A 20,604-nucleotide genomic window follows, 5' to 3' on the forward strand; every position below is an offset into this window, starting at 1 on the left:
GGGACTAGCAACGGGAGCTCACCCCGTCATGCGGATTTGAACCGCCAACCTTCCGATCGGCAAGCTCAGCAGCTCAGCGGTTCAACCCTCAGCGCCACCCCATCCCTCTGTGGCTCTATATACATACACACAAACACAGACACAAACACACACACATTCTCAGCACAGCCCCCTTACTCTGCAATAGATGGGCGGCTGTAGAAATTGAAGTAAGTAAATAAATAAATAAATAAATAGCATAGCCCTGAGAACAGGTGAGCGCCCCCCCCTTTATTCTTTAGGAAACAGGGAAAAATGTATTTGGGGTATTTGGGGACCATGTTTTAATGAAAGGCCATGGGAGACTTTTTACAATTTACTATTTCTTAAATGAGATTTAACTAACTCACTTAACGACCACAATTGAGACCGGAATTTCGGTTGCTAAGCAAAGTGGCCATTAAGCAAATCCGACCTGATTTTACAACCGTTTTTGAAGCAATTGTTATCATCACAGGCATTAAGCGAACCATGCGGTTGTTAAATGAATCATGTGGTTCCCCACTGATTTTGCTTGCCAGAAGCCAGCCAGGAAGATTGAAAATGGTGATCACATGACCATAGGATGCTCTGATGGTCATAAATGCGAACCGGTTGCCAAGCACCCAAATCATGATCACGTGACCGCAGGGTTGATGCAATGGTTGTAAGTCAGGTTTTTCAGCACCGTCATAAGTCTGAACCATCACTAAATGGATGGTTGTTAAGTGAGGACTACCTGTAATTGTTGGAAGCTTACAGGAGTCACTCCAATCGCAGCATACAAATGACTGCAATTATAAAGAAAAAAACAAAATTCTCTTCCATCCCCAAGATAGGAAGGGATGCTCTTCCGCAAAGGAGGGAGAAATTCAATTTTGTAGTCCCCCCAACCCCAGGAATGGATGGAAAGAGCTGATCCAGGCAAGGGAGTGAGTCCTTTTCCTCCACCGCCAAGAGAAAAATGGCAAGGTGACTTGGAGCGGGGGGGATAATGTGCAGCAGCCCCACCACACACACTTGGGTGCCCCGGGACGGGTGAAAGGCCAGGCGGAGAGCTGGTGGGACATCAGCGGAGCCGTCCCAGCTTCCCCTAAACTACAGGGAAAACGTGGAGAGATTATTTGGGGGTGCTGAGTTTGCACTGAAGGGCTTGGAGAAAGAGTGGGGTGGGAGTGAAACTGGGCCATCTGCAGGGCAGGGAAGCACAGCCTCACACTCCTGCCGAAATCGGCTTTCATCCGCAGAAAGGACACAGCTGGGACCCCTCATTCAGGCAAGAATCCCTTCACAGTTCAGTCTCCAACAGAGGAGAATCTCTGCAGCTCAGGGTCGAGCTGCGGAGCCCTGGGTGCCTTCTCGGCTTCGCTCGTTGCTTGCAGACTTTTCTGGGCTGCCTAGGCAACATCTTCAGCGCTGGTGAGGGTGGGCTTTGCTCCCTGTCTGTATACAGTACCTTGCCCGGCCAGTGTGGCGAGGGTGTTGTTTTCTCCTTAACCTCACAACACGTGGGCAGACTCAACCATACTTTCACCTGGGAAACTGCGAGCATCCGAGACCAAGCCAAGTCCAAAAACGCAAGGGAATTCCTGGGAGCTTGGCATTCAGACACGTCAGCCATCCATAGGCACATGGAGATAAACCACACTGACACCCCATAAAAGAGACAATAAAAAAGCTAAGGAGGAAACAAAAAGACCAGAGCACATCCTCCCCAATAGCTGACTGTCATGCGCTGCCTCCCTCTGAATAACATTCAGACACTGGTTTGCGAATCAGGCTCTGGTTTATTGCAGGGCAGGTACAGCGTTGGTAGAAAAAAGCTGAGAGTGACAGGAGCGCGCCGGTGCGGGGTTTAAATACCCCGCGCCGGTCAGCGCCCCCTCGCTCACGGTCACGTCACCCCCCTTTGTCCCATGCGTTGCCCTGCCGGTGGGTGAGGGTCTCCGGGATCGCCCATCATCAGGTTTCCATTCTTCTGCTGATTGCTTTCAGCTGGGCGATCCCCGTTGTATTGCCGCTGATGGCTTGGGTGGCTCCGTGATCCGTTTAGCTATTGTTTGTTAGCCGTTAGTCGTTGTGGGTTGATGGCTACTTAACTTGTACCCCTTCACCTATTTCCTTGTCATTGTCATGTGTGCCATTGCGCTGATGACTTTAGCTCAACGGCACTCATGACATACTGCCCCCTTTTCGAATAGTGTTCTCCCCCGGTTTTCTGGGTTTTCCCCGTGGAGCTGTCAAACGCCAAAATTTTTTTTTTTTTTTTTTTTTCAAAGTTCCCGCCGGAGTAGTCGCCCCTCCCTTTGCTCCTCCCTCTGCCACGTGCCTTCCCAGGGTGTCCATGGTGCGCATGCTCGGGTCCTGACCTGGCGTGCGCATGCTCCAGCCACACCCTGTTTGTTTGGCTCAGTTCGGCGAGGCGAGAGGCGTGGCTGGTCGGGTGCTTCTCAGCTCCAGGTAGGGCCCTTCTTTTCTTATTTAGAGTGCGTCGCCTTTGTTGTGTCTCCTGGGCGTTGCCCCCAGGTTGCCCTGTTGACTTGCTTGCCACTCCCCCGCGGCCGGGGGGCGGGGGGAGGGTGCTGGCGATCATTTGTCACCACCCCGTGGGCCCGGGGCGGGGGGAGTGAGTCCCGGGGGGGGGAAGGTCCACCCAAGTCGCGGGCTTGGGGGGGGCCCTTTCCCTTGGGGCACGGGAGGCGGGGGGGGGCCTGCGGGGGGGGGTTTAGTTTTGCTGACCTTGGTTGCGGTTTGTCGGGGTATGCCCGGTGAAATGCTCTGGTCAGGTCAGGCGCGTTAACGTTGTGCGCCGCCACCCATTCCGGGTGGGGGAAGTGTTTCCACCTGACCAGATAGTGTAGAGTTCCTCGTTGCTTGCGGGAGTCGAGAATGTCCCTTATCTCGAAGTGGTGCTGCCCGTCGATCATTAGCGGTGCGGGCTGTGGCGTGCTTGGGTGCCATCGGGAGGTGGTTGCCGGTTTTAGGAGGCTGGTGTGGAACACCGGGTGGAGTCTCCGGAGGTTGTGTGGCAGGTCCAGGCGTATTGCTACCGGGTTCACTATTTGCGTGACTCGGAACGGCCCGATGTACTTAGGCCCCAGTTTTTTCGAGGGTTGGGTTGACTTTAGGAACTTGGTGGATAGATAGGCCATATCCCCCGCCTGGAACGTCGGTTGTTGGCGCCGGTGCTTGTCGGCCTGCTCTTTGTAGGCAGCCTGTGCCTCCTTCAGCGCCGCCGTGATTACTGGCCATGCTTCCGCGATCTTCCGTCCCCAGTCGCTAGCGTCCACCTGGGGTTCCGGGGGTCGAGGTAGCTCCGGTATGGGGACGAAGTCGCGCCCCGAGACTACTTCGAACGGAGTTTTCCCCGTGCTCGTGTGGACGGCGTTGTTGTATGCGACTTCGGCGAACGGGAGCAGTTCAGCCCAGTCGTCTTGGTGGTAGTTAGTATATGATCGTATAAATTGCTCTAAGGTGGCATTAAGAACCTCAGTGGCTCCGTCCGTCTGAGGGTGCCAAGCCGTAGATAGGGCCTGTTGGGTCCCCGTCAGCTTCAGGAAGGCCCGCCAGAATTTGGAGGTGAACTGTGTGCCCCTGTCGGTCACCACACGTGCGGGACATCCGTGTAGCCTGTACACGTGGATGAGGAAGAGTTTGGCTAGTTGTTGTGAGGATGGGACCGACGTGCAGGGGATGAAGTGGGCCTGCTTTGAGAAGTAGTCCTTCACCACCCAAATGGCCGTTTTCTTCTGGCTGGGTGGGAGGTCCACTATAAAATCCATAGAGATTTCCTCCCATGGGCGGGAGGGTTCTGCCACCCGTTGCAATAGCCCCGCGGGTTTGCCTGGTGCCCGTTTGACCCTAGCGCACGTTGGGCAGGACGCCACGTAGGTTTTTACGTCTCGCCTGAGCGCGGGCCACCAGAATTGACGCCGTGTTAGGTGTAGGGTCTTGAGGAACCCAAAGTGTCCCGCTTGCTTGGCGTCGTGTGACCTATGCAAGATCGCCTGGCGTTGCGAGTCCGGGACGTAGATTCTGCCTTCCCCCCATGCCAGGTCTTGCGCCATCGTTACCTTGTCGGGGTTTGCCAGGAACCAGGGGTCGGTTTTGAGGGCGGCGGCGAGGTCCGTGCGCATTCCCCCTGGTAGTTGCGGTTGGCTTCTTTCCGTCGCCGGTTGTCCCGCCGTCGGCTGCGCCGTAGAGTCGAGCTGCCTCCGTGCGCCGCTTCGGGTGGTCACGGCCATCCCCAGTTGCAAGGCGGATAGGACCGTCCCAATGGTGTCTGGGGCGGGCTCTTCGTCTTGAGGCAGTCGGGAGAGGGCGTCGGCCAGGAAGTTCTTCTTGCCCGGCAGGAACTTCAGCTGGAAATCAAAGCGGCTGAAGAATTGGGCCCATCGGACCTGTTTTGGGCTAAGGCGTCTAGGCGTTCGTAGGGCCTCGAGGTTCCGGTGGTCCGTCCAGACCTCGAATGGTTGGGTGGCTCCCTCGAGTAGGTGTCGCCATGTCTCTAGTGCCGATTTCACCGCGAAGGCTTCTTTCTCCCAGACGTGCCATCGCCTCTCTGTCTCGGAGAACTTCCTTGACAGGTAGGCGCATGGTTTCAGGAGTCCCGTGGGGTCTTTCTGTAGCAGGATGGCTCCCAGGGAGAAGTCTGAGGCGTCGGCTTGGACCACGAACGGCCGTTCTGGGTCCGGGTGCGCGAGGATTGGCTCCGTAGTGAACAGCGCTTTCAGGTTGTCGAATGCGGTCCGGCACGCGGGAGTCCAATTCAGCACTGTGCCTGGGTTCTTGGCGCGTCGGGTGTCCCCCACCCCTTTGGTTTTGAGGAGGTCCGTTAAGGGGAGGGCTATCTCAGCGAACCCCCGGGCGAATGACCTGTAGAAATTCGCGAATCCCAGGAAGCTCTGTAGTTGCCGTCTGTTGCGGGGCCGCTCCCAGTTTAGCACCGCTTCGACTTTTGCGGGGTCCATTTCGATGCCGTCCCCGGAGATTCGATACCCCAGATAGTCTAGGCGCTCTTTGTGAAACTCGCACTTTGTAGGCTTTGCATAGAGCTGCGCCCTTCTGAGCTTGTCGAGGACTTGCCTGACTAGGGTTACATGTTCCTCGTGCGTTTTTGTGTAAATAAGGACGTCGTCGATGTAGACCAGGACCCCTTTAAACAGATGTTCATGCAGTACCTCATTGATGAGCTGCATGAACACCCCAGGGGCCCCCGCGAGTCCGAAGGGCAGTACCTTGTACTGGAAAGCGCCTAGGGGGCAGTTAAACGCCGTCTTCCATTCGTCCCCCTCCCTGATTCGGATGCGATAGTACGCCTCGCGAAGGTCCAATTTGGAAAAGACTTTGCCCGTGGACAGGTGGGCGAGCATGTCCTTCACCAGGGGTAAGGGGTATTTGTTGGACAGGGAAGCCGCGTTTAGGCCCCGGTAGTCGGTGCAGAGCCGTAGGGTCCCGTCTTTCTTCTCCCGGAATAAGACGGGGGCTCCGACCGGTGAGCATGCTGGCTCTATGAATCCCCTGTCTAGGTTTTTATCGATGAACTCCCGGAGGGTTGCCATCTCCTTCGGGGTCATCGAATAGATCTTTGGTCGAGGTAAGGGGACGTCGGGCAGTAGGTCGATCCGGCAATCCGTCTTGCGGTGGGGGGGTAGTTGGTCAGCCTCTGCCTCTCCGAAGACCTCGGAGAAGTCGGCGTATTGTTCTGGTAGGTCTGCTGTGGTAGCGGCGTTGTCTTGTGTGGTCGCCTCCGCTCGTCCTACCGTGGGGTTGCTTTTGCCAGCTGGAACTGGTGCTCGATACTCGCCGTCGCCGAATGTGAAGGTGCGGGTCGCCCAGTTGATCCGCGGGTTGTTTGTCACGAGCCATGGCATCCCCAGGACTGCAATGGGCCGTCCGATGTGCGTGACTACGAACGATGTGCGCTCGGTGTGAGTGCCCATTTGCAGGGTGACCGGCTCGGTTTGTAGCGTGGCTGGTTTCCCTCCCGCTGTAGAGCCGTCCAGCTGGTGGAATGCCAGCGGCGTGGGGAGGGGGAAGCAGCGGAGGTCGAGTTTGGCGACTAGGTCGGGGTGGATGAGGTTTTTTGAGCACCCCGAGTCCACTAGTGCCGCGGCCGTGGTGGCTCCGTTGCCGGCAGAGAGTTGAATTGCTGCCAATATTACGGAGCTTTTGTCGTTTCGTTGAGGTGGTCCGCGTTGCTGTCCCACCGCCTGCCTCGCCACGCGTCTCAGAGCAGGCGGGGAGCATTTCCCGCCGGCTGGTCGGGGTCGGTATTGTCCTCTTCCCCCCAGTAAGCGTCCCAGCCCTCTTCCGGTGTCGCTGTGGCCACGGTCATTCGGCGGTGAGGCGGCGGCCCCGGGTTGGGTGGTTTGGGGCTAATTTTCGGGGTGGGCTTGGGCGCGCTGGTCGGCGGTCGGTTGGCGAAGCAATCCGCCGTCTTGTGCCCTAATTTGCCACACCTCCCGCAGGGCTCCCGGTTGAACTTCTTTTTTGGGTATATGGGGCCGGCCATCCCCCCGTGTGGTGCGGGTACCTTTTTCCCGGCATAGTTTGTGTCTTCCGTGGTTGTCATGAGGAAGGTGCGGTGCGCGTGTTCGGCTTTCCCCGCGAGGTGGATCCACCCGTGTAACGTTTCTGGGTCGTCGCGGTAGAGGGCCCATTGGAGAACGTCGCGGTTGAGCCCCCTTTTGAAGATTTCCAGCAGGGTGGTCTCGGACCAGTCGCTGACCTTCCCCGCGAGGGCTTTGAACTCCAGGGCGTAGTCAGGGACCGTGCGGGTGCCCTGTTTAAGTCTTTGGAGTGCGCTTTTCGCCCGTACTTTGGCTAGGGGGTCTTCGAAGTAGTTTTTCATCTCTTTGATGAAAGCAGGGAAGGTGGCGAGGGCGGGGGAGCTGGACTCGTACAGTTGGACGTACCAGTCCGCCGCCCTGTCTTGGAGTTTGATCGCCACGGCGGCGATCTTGTCGGCCTCGGAGTCATAGGAGTGTCCGTGCCTCCCCATGAACTCCCTAGCGTTGGTCACGAAAAACGAGAGTTTTGTGGGGGTCCCATCGAAGAAGATGGGGAAGTCCTTTGGGGCCCGGGCGTTTTGTGCGGCCCCGCCTCTCGCTTCTCGGGGTGTGGTGTCGGCCGCCTGTGCCGTCTGCTGGCCCTCCGCTGGCCCGTGTGGGTTCGGTGCTTCGCTCGGGGTGTGGGCTTGTGCGGGGACGTCGTTGGGTGGCGCGGGGGGCATAAGCGCCTGGAGCATGGTCCGGAGTTCCGTCAGCTGAGCCCGCATGGCCGCGAGTTCAGCTCGTGCCTCCTCGTCCACAGCCCGCGCCGCCGCTGGGGCCGGTTCCATTGGCGCGTCCTCGGGGGTGGGTTGCCGGCGGGGTTCATCGTCCCTCTGCCGCGGGTCCGCTTCCTCCGCCGTCTGATGGGTGTCTCCATCGTCCTCCTCCGTGTTGAGCGCCGTGGGGCTGTCGCTCCACGCCCGTTGCTGGGGTGCGATGTGGAGCGCGGGGTCCTCCGCTGGTTTCGGAAGTCGTGCTGCTCCCTCCCGCGGTCGGGTTGCCTCCGTCGCCATCTCCCCTTGGGGTTGGAGCTGAGGCTCGGGTCGGGTGGGGTGGGCGTCCATGGCTCCGGGAGTCCGCGGTGCCTCTGGCCTTGGTCGGTCCTCCTCTGTCTCTTGCCGCGCGGCTCGCCCTCCTTGCCCGCGCCGTTCCGGCCTCATCTTGCTGGTCTTCTCGCCGTCTACTCCTCCCGCGGCTCGTTGTCGTCCGGTGGGGCTCGGCGAGGCTGAGTTTATGACTCTCAGCTTTATGTCATGCGCTGCCTCCCTCTGAATAACATTCAGACACTGGTTTGCGAATCAGGCTCTGGTTTATTGCAGGGCAGGTACAGCGTTGGTAGAAAAAAGCTGAGAGTGACAGGAGCGCGCCGGTGCGGGGTTTAAATACCCCGCGCCGGTCAGCGCCCCCTCGCTCACGGTCACGTCACCCCCCTTTGTCCCATGCGTTGCCCTGCCGGTGGGTGAGGGTCTCCGGGATCGCCCATCATCAGGTTTCCATTCTTCTGCTGATTGCTTTCAGCTGGGCGATCCCCGTTGTATTGCCGCTGATGGCTTGGGTGGCTCCGTGATCCGTTTAGCTATTGTTTGTTAGCCGTTAGTCGTTGTGGGTTGATGGCTACTTAACTTGTACCCCTTCACCTATTTCCTTGTCATTGTCATGTGTGCCATTGCGCTGATGACTTTAGCTCAACGGCACTCATGACACTGACACCCAGATGAGCAGGGGTTAACACCAGACAAAGAATCAAGCAGAAAACAATACCGTAATCAAGGAACTACCAAGGAGACAGACAGACATACAATCAAGCAGAAAACACCCCCCATGAAGGAACTGCCAAGCAGACAAACAATGCCCCAATCAAATTACTACCAAGAAGATGTGCAATCAATCAATCAATCAGAAAACAATACCCCAATCAAGGAACTACCAAGGAGACAAACAATCAAGCAGACAAACAATCAAACAGAAGACAATACCCTAATCAAGGAGCCACCAAGGAGAAAACCCCACCCCCACCAACACTAGCAGGGCGAGCTGCTGTATACAAACAGGGAGCACACCCCACCCTCATCCGCACTGATGACGTTACCTAGTTGGGTACTGAAACGTCTGCAAGCCAAGCTCAGAGAGCACCAAGGACCCCACAGTTCAATCCCTTTCCTCCACTGTGTTCTTACACACTGAACGTACCAAGGTTGTATTTGATACCATACAAAGCCCATCCGTCCATCCCAAACCTACTTTTATCGTGGATCAGTGATCATGGATCAGGTGGTTAGAAATATCCAAGGTCCCTAAGCCAGCAAACAAGAGTATCAGCAGTGATCCCCATCATCTGCTCCCTACATGTCAGCTAGCACAACATTCTGACAAGGTAGGAAGGACAAAGAACTTATTTCAAGCAGGGGAGAAGAGAAGAGGCCAGGACTTGGTTGAAGCCTCGCCAACGAAAGGGTAACGCAGGGAAGGTGACAATGTCTGAACAGGAACTAATACTCTGGTTAAGGGCTAATGGCAGAGTAGTTGGACAGGGTTCAGACTGGCGAGGCACATGTTTCAATCTGGGACCTGATGTTCGCTGAACCTGCTTCTTCTCTTACAGAGCAGCCTACCTGGCAGGGTTGTTCAAGGACAAACAAGGGGGCAAAGCAGTGTTTCTCAACCGTGGCAACTTTAAGATGTGCCATTGGGGAATTCTGGGAGTTGAAGTCCACAGGTCTTAAAGTTGCCGAGGTCGAGAAATGCTGGGGTGGAGAGAGGCACTCGCAGCTCAGGAGCCGCCCGAAACCATAGGTGGAAAGAGACAAGAAACACGCAACGAACAGCTCTTAGGAAGACGTGGGCTGCCACTTTACCCGCTCGTGAAGGATGCTGTAGAGAGACCCAAAGTTCACCCTCTCAAACACCAGGCGGGTTTTCTCCAAGTCGTTGGACAGACAGACGGCCATCAGCAGCAGCAGGTGGGGGTGGTGGAGTTGGCTGCCAAGGAGGAAGAGGGGAAAAGCGGTTAGGGGAACACATGCTTAGCTGCGGGGCAGAGGGATGCCGTTTCTAGAGAGGATGGACAACTGAAGGAAAATGAGTCGTGGAAGCTAGGGTGTCTGCAGGAGGGGGCAAAGCAGTCAAGATGGCTTCCAGGGTGGTGCAAAGCCCCACCTCCTTGTGCACACACGATGCACGTTTAAAAGGGGTGGGCTTCAGCCATGGGTGCCATCTTGATTTGGTTGACCTGCTCCCCCTGCACAGAAGATGGCTCAGGATGACAGCCTATTTCAGGAATATAGTCCTCGACTTATGACCATTCGTTTAACGACAGTCCGAAGTTTTGACAACCTCAGAATGGTTTCTTTATAGCCGGTAAAGCCCTTCCAAGCATCACAAAATGTCGCACACACACACACACATCCCGGTCCCTTGATTGCATTTACAACCAGTTGCAGCATCCGTGGTCCCATTTTTGAGACTTTTTTGCTGTTTCTTGGCAAAAAACACCCATTGGGGAAGTGGAATTTGCTTAACGAGTGCTGTAAAAATGGTCGTAAAATTGGGTCTGGTCATGTGGTGACTCGACTTACGACCGCAACGACTTACGATGGGAATTCCGCTCCCAACTGTGGTCGTAAGTCAAGGACTACCTGTGTTTCTCCAGTCAGCATTCATCCCTCAGGCTTAACCCTGGACCCAGGCCATGGTTACGCTTCCTGGAGATGCAGCGGCCCAGCAAATAAACCACATCCTATCTCACACAAAAGGCTGCTTCCTTCATACGTGGTTTTGCCATGTCTTAAACTTGGCTCTTCCTGGAAGATGTTCCAATTCCTAATTGGACTTTGAGATGTTTTAGCATGTTCAGATGGCAGCCTTCTTTTGATCAACTACGTGCAAATTGACAGCTGGACGGTGGAAATGGATTCACCGCCTCCTTCTGAATAAGAAACTTGTCTATCAGGACTGAAAAGATCAATTTATCAACGATTCAGTGGACTGAAGGCCTGATCCCACTTCTGAAGGAGCTGCTGACACCCCCTGCATGGATGGTGACGATGGTACCTGCTCCTTCTTGCTTTTTGAGTAAAACTCAACAACCCTACACACAGACATGAAATGCCCTTATACTGGCTGTAGGTGTGCGCTATTTCCCCCCTTTTCTGTTTTTTTGGTTTGTTCATTTAAGTAAATCAATACAAAGGAAAAAAAGAGAGAGAGCGTAGGAAGGAAGGAGGAAGTAGGAGGAGGGAGGGAGAAGAGGAAGGAAGGGGAAGGAAGAAAGAGGAAGAAAGAAGGGAAGAAAGGTGGAAGAAGGGAAGGAAGGAGGAAGAAAAGAAGAGAGAAAAAGAGAAGGAAGAAAAACGAAAGGGAAGGAGGGAGGGAAGGGAAGAAAGAAGGGAAGAAAGGTGGAAGGAAGGAAGGAAGGAAGGAAGGAGGAAGAAAAGAAAAAAAGAAAAAAGAAAGAAAGAAAGAAAGAAAAAGAGAGAGAGAGAGAGAAAGTCAGGAAGGAAGGAAAAGATGATGGAGGGATGGTTGTGCAGAAGGAAGGGAAGGGGGGATGATCCGTACAATACGATCAGCCAACAGCAGCTGGTCCCACCCCAGGCAAAACCCTCGATGGCCCAACTCCACTTCCGCCTGTCCTCGGGGGCCGTGCAAACGCCCCCCGGGATACCCACCTCCCAGAAAGCCACCAAGGGCCTTCCCACCGCCAACCCCCCCCCCCCCCCGCACACCTGCTGTATTCCTGCTCGGCCAGGAGGAGGTCAGAGAGGCGCAGCTTGCTGCAGTGCTGGTGCGGCTTCATGCTCAGCTCCTTCACGGTGACACGGTTGCCACCCCACATCAGGCTGCGGGAAGAAAGGGGTCGGTTTGCCACCCAGCCGCCTGCGTCGGCACCAGGGCTGGCCTGCAAGCACAGTCCCGAGGCCGGTCTGTCCTCTGCAAGACTTACTTGGTCATGCTCATGTACGGCCCGGTGGAGAAAGAGAAGGTGGGCTCGTCATCGGCCTGGACGACCTCTTTATCCGCTATGATGGGAAGGGAAGCGAGGTAACCCATCTGCCTCTTGCTGGTGAGAAAAAACTGGAGAAGGAAGGAAGGAAGGAAGGAAGGGAGGGAGGGAGGGAGGAAGGGAGGGAGGGAGGGAGGGAGTAAAAGAAAGGAAGGAAGGAGAGAGAGAGAGAGAAGGAAGGAAGGAGACTGAGAACTGGAAGACTTGAGATGGGAGTTTCATACACAGGAATGCTAACACCTATAATACTTTTAAGATACAAAAGATGGCGTTTAAATTTTTGGAGGTGTCTTTGAGTCAGTCTTGACTCTTGGTGACTACACAGAGCAGCCCCTGCAGTTTCCTTGGCAAGATTTTCCAAAGGGATTTGCCCTTCCCCCCTTCTTCCTGGGGCTGAGAGAGAGGGATTGGCCCGGAAACACTCAGCTGGCTTTGTGCCCAAGGCAGGACTAACCTTCATGTTTCCCTGCCCCTGGTCCAGCACATTAACCGCTGTGCCAAACTGTCTCTCTTTGAGTCAGTCCTGATTCTTGGGGACTGCATGGACAGGACCCTGCAATTTTCTTGGCAAGATTTTCCAAAGGGGTTTTCAGAAGGCAGGATTAGAACTCATGGTCCCCCCATTCCTAGTCCAGCACCTTAATGGCCAGACCAAACTGTCTTTCTGTCAGGAAAAAAAGCCTCTAATGCCTGAGAGCAGTTTGACTAAATACCCAGAAGCTTGCTGGACGCGTTCAGATTAAAGCATGCTAATGACCGGGCAGCCATCTGTTAGGGCTGCTTTAATAGGGATGCCTACACGGAGCAGAAGGCTGGACTGGATGGCCTCAAGGAACCCTCCCAACTCCAGGATGCACTTTGGCTAGCTTTCTTTACAGCTTCATGAGAATCAAAGAGTTGGAAGGGATGTTGGAGGTCATTGCTAGAGTATCTCTGTGACCAGGCAACCTCTCTTCAACTTTAAGATGGGTGGACTTCAACTCCCAGAATTCTGGGAGTTGAAGTCCACCCATCTTAAAGTTGAGGAGGTTGAGAAACAACGTCCTGGACGAATGGAGCTCCCAGTATCTCCACCATCTTGAACCTGTTGTCTTACCTTCCCGAACCCAAAACTGAAGATGTTTTGGGACACGCTGTTCCCACGTTTCATGAACCTCCCTAGTGGGCTGTCAGCTGCCCTGAAGAGCAAAATGGAGAATTGTGAGGGGGGGGGGTGTCTTTTGGGAGATGGTACAGAACAGCAAAAGGGACGTGGTGGCGCTGCAGGTTAAACCGCTGAGCTGCTGAGCCTGCCGATCGGAAGGTCGGCAATTCGAATCTGCATGACGGGGTGAGCTCCCGTTGCTAGTCCCAGCTCCTGCCAACCTAGCAGTTCGAAAACATGTCAATGCGAGTAGATTAATAGGTACCACTTTGGCAGGCAGGTAACAGCGTTCCGTTTAGCCATGCCGGCCACATGACCAGGGAAGTGTCTACAGACAAACGCCAGCTCTTCGGCTTTGAAACGGAGGTAAGCACCACCCCCTAGAGTTGGACACGACTGGACTTAATGTCAGGGGAAACCTTTACCTTTACCTACAGAACAGCAAGAGAGGCGGTTTTGATCTTCCCTGGGTTTCCCCAGGGAGGTTATTTTTAAAAAATTCAGTAGGCTTGTCCATTTTGGACAAACCTACTTATTTTCTATTTATTACAAGCCTGTGCTATCTTACACTGTTCCTCTACTAACATCTATGTCTGGATCTTATTCCTAAATGGTCAATTCTTCTGTGTTGCTTGAGCTGACACCAAAGTCTTTAGCCACCATTTAGCCACCTTCAAGGCGGCATCGGTCGGGCCCTTTCTCAGTCTGTGCTGGGTGGGAAAAAGAAGGGGTTTTGCCAGGTGCTGACAGGAGCTTCTCAGCGTTGCTGCTGGAGCAAAAAGGCTGCTGGTTCGGCTTCTCCAAGTCAGGGGGAACAGGAAGGATGTCTCCCCCTGTAATGGTATGTGGGAAAGGCCTTGGGAGACAGGAGAGAGCGCCACAGCCCAGCCAATGGTCTGACAAGAGAAATCTGAGTCCAAAGGAGAGACAGAGGTGGAGAAAGCGTCTCAGAAGGGACCCCCCCTAGTTTTCAGGAGAATACAGGTAGTCCTCGCTTAATGACCACAATGGGGACCAGCCACTCCGTCGCTAAGCAATGCGGTTGAAAAGCAAGACATCACACGACCACGACAGACTTATGACGTCACTTCCACTGCGGTCGTTAAGCAAATCACCATGGCTTGTTAGGTGAGACGTCACATCTTATAGCAGGCTGGCTGGGGAATTCTGGGAGCGAAGTCCACCCATCTTAAAGTTGCCAAGTTTGAAAACCTCTGCTCTAGAGCAATGCGACCTGCTTTTTCTTCTTACTCGCCGTCTTAAGCCTGGCTCTAAACCAAGCCAATAACTGACCTCATGCCAGCGGATCCCTGCCCTGCGATCAAAACACGCCCTGCTGTTAGGAAGCTCCTCCTAGCAACCATCTTGCCCCACTGCAGCATCTGGATTTTGGCATTCTCCCCACCCAGGGGGGAGACATCTGCAGGAACGCAGATAAAATCTCTTCCACCGAGGAACGCTCGGTTATTATCGGAGGGGGAAAGAACAGAATTCCTTTGGCTTACCCCTGCGTAATTCCCCCAAACTTGGACGGGCTGTGGACCAGGGCCCTGGGCGAGTCCACTTTCCTCAGCAGATCCAAGGACTGATTCTGGAGGACGACTTGCATGTGAGTGGTGCAGCGCTGAATGAATTCAAGCATCTGAAAGCAGAGGAGGGCGAAGGGCACTATGCAAAGTGGAAAGGGGTTTTCCATGGGGAAGGGGGCAGGAGGGAAGGGCCACTTTTAAAAGCACAGAAAGGAGGAAAAAACACCGCCCGGTGGAATTCTTTAAAGGTTCTTTCGGTTTCTTTGCAGAACAAGAAAGTAGGGACACCAAGCTTCCCACGATGCTGGATTTTTCCAAGACCAGTTCGGGGAGAGGGAGGCAGACATCGGTCCTGGGGGGACAAAATCCAGGCTTCGGGTTGCATTTTTTATTCCAATTATTCTGGCAGGCCAGCAAGGCAAAGCATTGCAGGCACCCAATTAAGCACCATGAAAAACTTAATGTTGAATTAATTTTCATTTGAGATTAATACTTTTTTTAAAAAATGAGAACCTAGATTTGCAAAAAAAAATGTTTTTAAGTTACAGCCATTTTCAGTACATGGGGAAAAGTGAGGGAAGTAACACAGTTCAGGGCAGTTCTTTCGGAAAGATCCGTGGTACTCAGTGGGAGGAAGGACTGAAATGGTTCTAAGCCACAAAAGATGCCCTTTCCACTTCAATACAATACGGGTAGTCCTCAACTTACAACCACAGTTGGGACCAGAATTTCCATCGTAAGTCAAGTCACCACCGATTTTACAACCATTTTTACAGCAGTCGTTAAGCAAATCACAAGTTGTTAAGCAAATCTCCGCAGTCATTAAGTGAATCCAGCTTCCCCAGTGGGTATTGCCAGAAAACGGCAAAAAATGTTGCAAAACTTGATCACGTAACTGCGGGATGCTGCCACCAGTCGTAAATGTGAGCTGGTTGCCAAGCACCCGAAATGCAATCATGTGATTATGGGGGGGCAACGGTTTGCGACGCTTGAAGCGCTTTACAGACTGCAAGGCACCCATTCCGAGGCTGTCGTAACTTCGGACTATTGTTAAATGAATGGTCGTAAGTCGAGGACTACCTGTATGCTGTGATTCCCCTCCAGTGTTTCATGAATATAAGGAGCAGCTTTTTCCTATGGGTAAGAGGAAGGCACTGGCCCAAAATTCCCCAGCTGGCTTTGTGCCTAACGCAGGACTAGAACTCACAGCCTCTAGTCCAGCGCCTTTAACCACTACACCAAACAGCCTCTCTGAAGCTATTTAGGGAAGCCTGCAATAGTCAGCAAGTGGGGTGAGTTGAGAAATGGTGAACATTTCACCATTCGGATAAGGACCAGGCTTTCACACTAGTCGCTCACCCACAGCAGCCGCCACTTTCAGGGCCCTCCTCTGTGGCTCCTGGCGAGCGTTGAATGGGATTATTGTATTTTGCTGACATACTCAAAGCATTTTGCACACTGCTGATTAGCTAGAGAGTTCCCAGAGTGGCTAAAGTATTGATTAAAAGGGATGGTTCTCTGTGTCAGGTTCATTATCCAAAATGGCACAGCAGAAAAGGAAAAAAGGCTGAGGTGGGAAGAGGAAAACAAGGATACCCAAATAACACTCTTCAACCCAACTGGCTCTCAGTGTTTGCTTACTTCCTACCAAATGTTGTAACTTCACCCACACTTGCAGGCACATCTCTAAGCGCCCCCAATTACACACCTGCGCACTGCTTTCTTTCCCCGCGGTCACAGCCCAGCTTTGGGGGGTCCTCCCATCCTTGTCATGGAGTCGCAGATCCCCACCGGCGTCAAGCAGTTTGCTAAGAATGAACTGGCTTCCCGAGAAGGCCGCCGCATGGATCGGGGTGCTCCCATCGTAACAACGGCTGAAATAACAACAACAGTAAAGCTATGACTTTATGCACAATTTCTGTATTTTCTCTAACTACGTAAAGCGATTCCTTTAGTCATTCCTTGTCAGCTCTGGTGGGAAATGACACCAAGATTCCTTGGAAAAAAAATGCTACCAAAGCTAAGATGAAACTGTACCCCCTTCTTCCTTTTCTTAATTATTTTCTTTATATTGAATTTTCTTTATTTTTTTTATTTTCTATCCCGCCTTTATTATTTTTACAAATAACTCAAGGCAGGGAACATACCTAGTACTCCTTCCTCCTCCTATTTTCCTCACAACAACCACCCTGTGAGGTGGGTTGGGCTGAGAGGGAGGGACTGGCCCAGGGTCACCCAGCCAGCTTTGGGCGGGACTAGAACTCTCCTACCACGCCTGATTGGCTCTTGGGCTGAGAGAGAGGGACTGGCCCAGGGTCACCCAGCCGGCTTTCATGCCTAAGGCGGGACTAGAACTCTCCTACCACGCCTGATTGGCTCTTGGGCTGAGAGAGAGGGACTGGCCCAGGGTCACCCAGCCGGCTTTCATGCCTAAGGCGGGACTAGAACTCTCCTACCACGCCTGATTGGCTCTTGGGCTGAGAGAGAGGGACTGGCCCAGGGTCACCCAGCCGGCTTTCATGCCTAAGGCGGGACTAGAACTCTCCTACCACGCCTGATTGGCTCTTGGGCTGAGAGGGAGGGACTGGCCCAGGGTCACCCAGCCGGCTTTCATGCCTAAGGCGGGACTAGAACTCTCCTACCACACCTGATTGGCTCTTGGGCTGAGAGAGAGGGACTGGCCCAAGGCCTGTTTTGTATTAAAAGCTAAGATGAAACTGCACCCACATGGAATAGCGGGACTTGCAGCCCACACATCTTAAAGTTCCCAAGGTTGAGAAATATTGGTCCTGCCGTTTCAAGGCTGAAAACACCCCCAAAGTCACGTCAACTGAAAACAGGCTTAAGGTTCTTAACCCACCCGAACCATAAAAATACAGAAAATGGGGGATTAATCATATGCCTAATACAGCTGGGGTTGTTTCAATTGTTAATCCCCCCACTGTGGCCCTTAATCTCGCAGGAAACATTGAGTGGGAGGCCCAGCTTTTAAAAGCTGGGAGCATCCTCAGGGGGGAGTCAACAAAATCCAGATGTGGTCATGACAGCAGTGCCTGGTGACTTGGGCAGGGCTCCAATCCTGCAGCCATGTGCGCCATCTTGACTTTTTTGACCCCCCTCGGGATACTGCAGGCTCTCACTTTCAGCCTGCTGGAGATGGCCTGCCCTCTTGTCCACAAGAGTTGCAACGGAGAACTAAAGAGTGGGTTTTTTCTCACACCTTCTGCAGAACTGCAAAATAATTTTTTTTAAAAAAAACGGTAATTTGACCTGAGTCCCAATTCCCACCCAATGCTTTGTACTTACTGGTTCGGGTCCGAACCATAATCCAGAAGGATATCCACAAGTTTTCCCAGTCCGAGCAAGGCAGCTGTGAAGAGAGGGGTTTGTCCTAGGGAGTTGAGCGAGTGGGTAGAGATTCCTACACAGGGGGGAAAAATGGGAAAACATCAATGTGAGTCTTGCTGGGGGAACCATCTGGACTTTCTAAGCTTTGGACTTCAGCTCCCATTATCCACTGGCAAGCCAACCATTTATGGCCCTGCCTGGAATATGGAATGAAGTACAGATAGCCCTCGACTTACAACCACAATAGGGACCAGAAAACCCATCGTTAAGAGAGGCATCACATAACCACACCTGATTTTTTGCAGCAGTCATTAATCACCATGAATCATGTGGTCCTTAAGCAAATCGCACAGCTCCCCTTGATTTTGCTTGTCAGAAGCTGGCTGGGAAGGTCACAAATGGCAACCCACCCCAGTATTCTTGCCGTGAAAACTAAATGGATCAGTAAACCAGAGATATGTCGGTATACCATCGAAAGATGAGACCCCCAGGTCGGAAGATGGTCAAAATGCTACTGGGGAGGAACAGAGGATGAGCTCAACTAGCCCCAGACGTGATGACGCAGCTAGCTCAAAGCCGAAAGGACGGCTAGCGGCCGACGGTGCTGGTGGCGAACGGCGAATCCCATGTTCTAAGGATCAACACGCCATTGGAACCTGGAATGTAAGATCTATGAGCCAGGGCAAATTGGATGTGGTTATTGGTGAGATGTCAAGATTAAAGATAGACATTTTGGGCGTCAGTGAACTGAAATGGACTGGAATGGGCCACTTCACATCAAATGACCACCAGATCTACTACTGTGGACAAGAGGACCACAGAAGAAATGGAGTAGCCTTCATAATTAATAGTAAAGTGGCTAAAGCAGTGCTTGGATACAATCCAAAAAATGACAGAATGATCTCAGTTCGAATTCAGGTCAAGCCATCTAACATCACAGTGATCCAAATATACGCCCCAACCACAGATGCTGAAGAAGCTGAAGTAGAGCAGTTCTATGAGGATCTGCAGCACCTACTGGACAACACGCCTAAAAGAGATGTTATTTTCATCACGGGAGACTGGAATGCTAAGGTGGGCAGTCAAATGACACCTGGAATTACAGGTAAGCATGGCCTGGGAGAACAAAATGAAGCAGGACGTAGGCTGATAGGATTTTGCCAAGACAACTCACTCTGCATAACAAACACTCTCTTCCAACAACCTAAGAGACGGCTTTATACATGGACTTCACCAGATAGACAACACCGAAATCAGATTGACTACATCCTTTGCAGCCAAAGGTGGCGGACATCTATACAGTCGGTAAAAACAAGACCTGGAGCTGACTGTAGTTCCGATCACGAACTTCTTCTTGCACAATTTAGGATCAGACTAAAGAGATTAGGGAAGACCCACAGATCAGCTAGATATGAGCTCACTAATATTCCTAAGGAATATGCAGTGGAGGTGAAGAATAGATTTAAGGGACTGGACTTAGTAGACAGGGTCCCGGAAGAACTCTGGACAGAAGTTCGCAACATTGTTCAGGAGGCGGCAACAAAATGCATCCCAAAGAAAGAGAAAACCAAGAAGGCAAAATGGCTGTCTGCTGAGACGCTAGAAGTAGCCCAAGAAAGAAGGAAAGCAAAAGGCAACAGCGATAGGGGGAGATATGCCCAATTAAATGCAAAATTCCAGAGGTTAGCCAGAAGAGATAAGGAATTATTTTTAAACAAGCAGTGTGCGGAAGTGGAAGAAGACAATAGAATAGGAAGGACAAGAGACCTCTTCCAGAAAATTAGAACCATCGGAGGTAAATTCCAGGCAAAAATGGGTATGATCAAAAACAAAGATGGCAAGGACCTAAGAGAAGAAGAAGAGATCAAGAAAAGGTGGCAAGAATATACCAAAGACCTGTAGGAAGAATAACAATATCGGGGATAGCTTTGACGGTGTGGTCAGTGAGCTAGAGCCAGACATCCTGAAGAGTGAGTTTAGGTGGGCCTTAAGAAGCATTGCTAATAACAAGGCAGCAGGAGACGATGGCATCCCAGCTGAACTGTTCAAAATCTTGCAAGATGATGCTGTCAAGGTAATGCATACTATATGCCTGCAAATGTGGAAAACACAAGAATGGCCATCAGACTGGAAAAAATCAACTTATATTCCCATACCAAAAAAGGGAAACACTAAAGAAAGTTCAAACTATCGAGCAGTGGCACTCATTTCACATGCCAGTAAGGTAATGCTCAAGATCCTGCAAGGGAGACTTCAGCAATTCATGGAGCGAGAATTGCCAGATGTACAAGCTGGGTTTAGAAAAGGCAGAGGAACTAGGGACCAAATTGCCAATATCCGCTGGATACTGGAAAAGACCAGGGAGTTTCAGAAAAACATCTATTTCTGTTTTATTGACTCTTCTAAAGCCTTTGACTGTGTGGACCAGAACAAATTGTGGCAAGTTCTTAGCGGTATGGGGATACCAAGTCATCTTGTCTGCCTCCTGAGGAATCTGTATAACGACCAAGTAGCAACAGTAAGAACAGACCACGGAACAACGGACTGGTTTAAGATTGGGAAAGGAGTACGGCAGGGCTGTCTACTCTCACCCTACCTATTCAACTTGTATGCAGAACACATCATGCGACATGCTGGGCTTGAGGAATCCAAGGCTGGAGTTAAAATCGCTGGAAGAAACATTAACAATCTCAGATGTGCAGATGATACCACTTTGATGGCTGAAAGCGAAGAGGAACTGAGGAGCCTTATGATGAAGGTGAAAGAAGAAAGTGCAAAAGCTGGCTTGCAGCTAAACCTCAAAAAAACCAAGATTATGGCAACCAACTTGATGGACAACTGGCAAATAGAGGGAGAAAATGTAGAAGCAGTGAAAGACTTTGTATTCCTAGGTGCAAAGATTACTGCAGATGCTGACTGCAGTCAGGAAATCAGAAGACGCTTAATCCTTGGGAGAAGAGCAATGACAAATCTCAATAAAATAGTCAAGAGCAGAGACATCACACTGAC

The 20,604-nt window shown here is 52.3% G+C and overlaps 1 protein-coding gene across 1 annotated transcript in view; it reads right to left on the reverse strand.

The window, feature by feature from the left end:
- The window catches only part of TEX14 (testis expressed 14, intercellular bridge forming factor), an 81,706-nt gene that overhangs the window by 52,799 nt on the left and 8,303 nt on the right, over positions 1-20,604 (reverse strand). Inside the window, 7 exon segments of the mRNA XM_063291095.1 lie at positions 9,428-9,551; positions 11,297-11,410; positions 11,515-11,645; positions 12,671-12,752; positions 14,224-14,360; positions 15,956-16,121; positions 17,554-17,668. Coding sequence (XP_063147165.1) covers positions 9,428-9,551; positions 11,297-11,410; positions 11,515-11,645; positions 12,671-12,752; positions 14,224-14,360; positions 15,956-16,121; positions 17,554-17,668 — 869 coding nt within the window.

Source organism: Candoia aspera, chromosome 1 (assembly GCF_035149785.1).
Source record: "Candoia aspera isolate rCanAsp1 chromosome 1, rCanAsp1.hap2, whole genome shotgun sequence".
In the NCBI taxonomy this organism is placed as follows: domain Eukaryota; kingdom Metazoa; phylum Chordata; class Lepidosauria; order Squamata; family Boidae; genus Candoia; species Candoia aspera.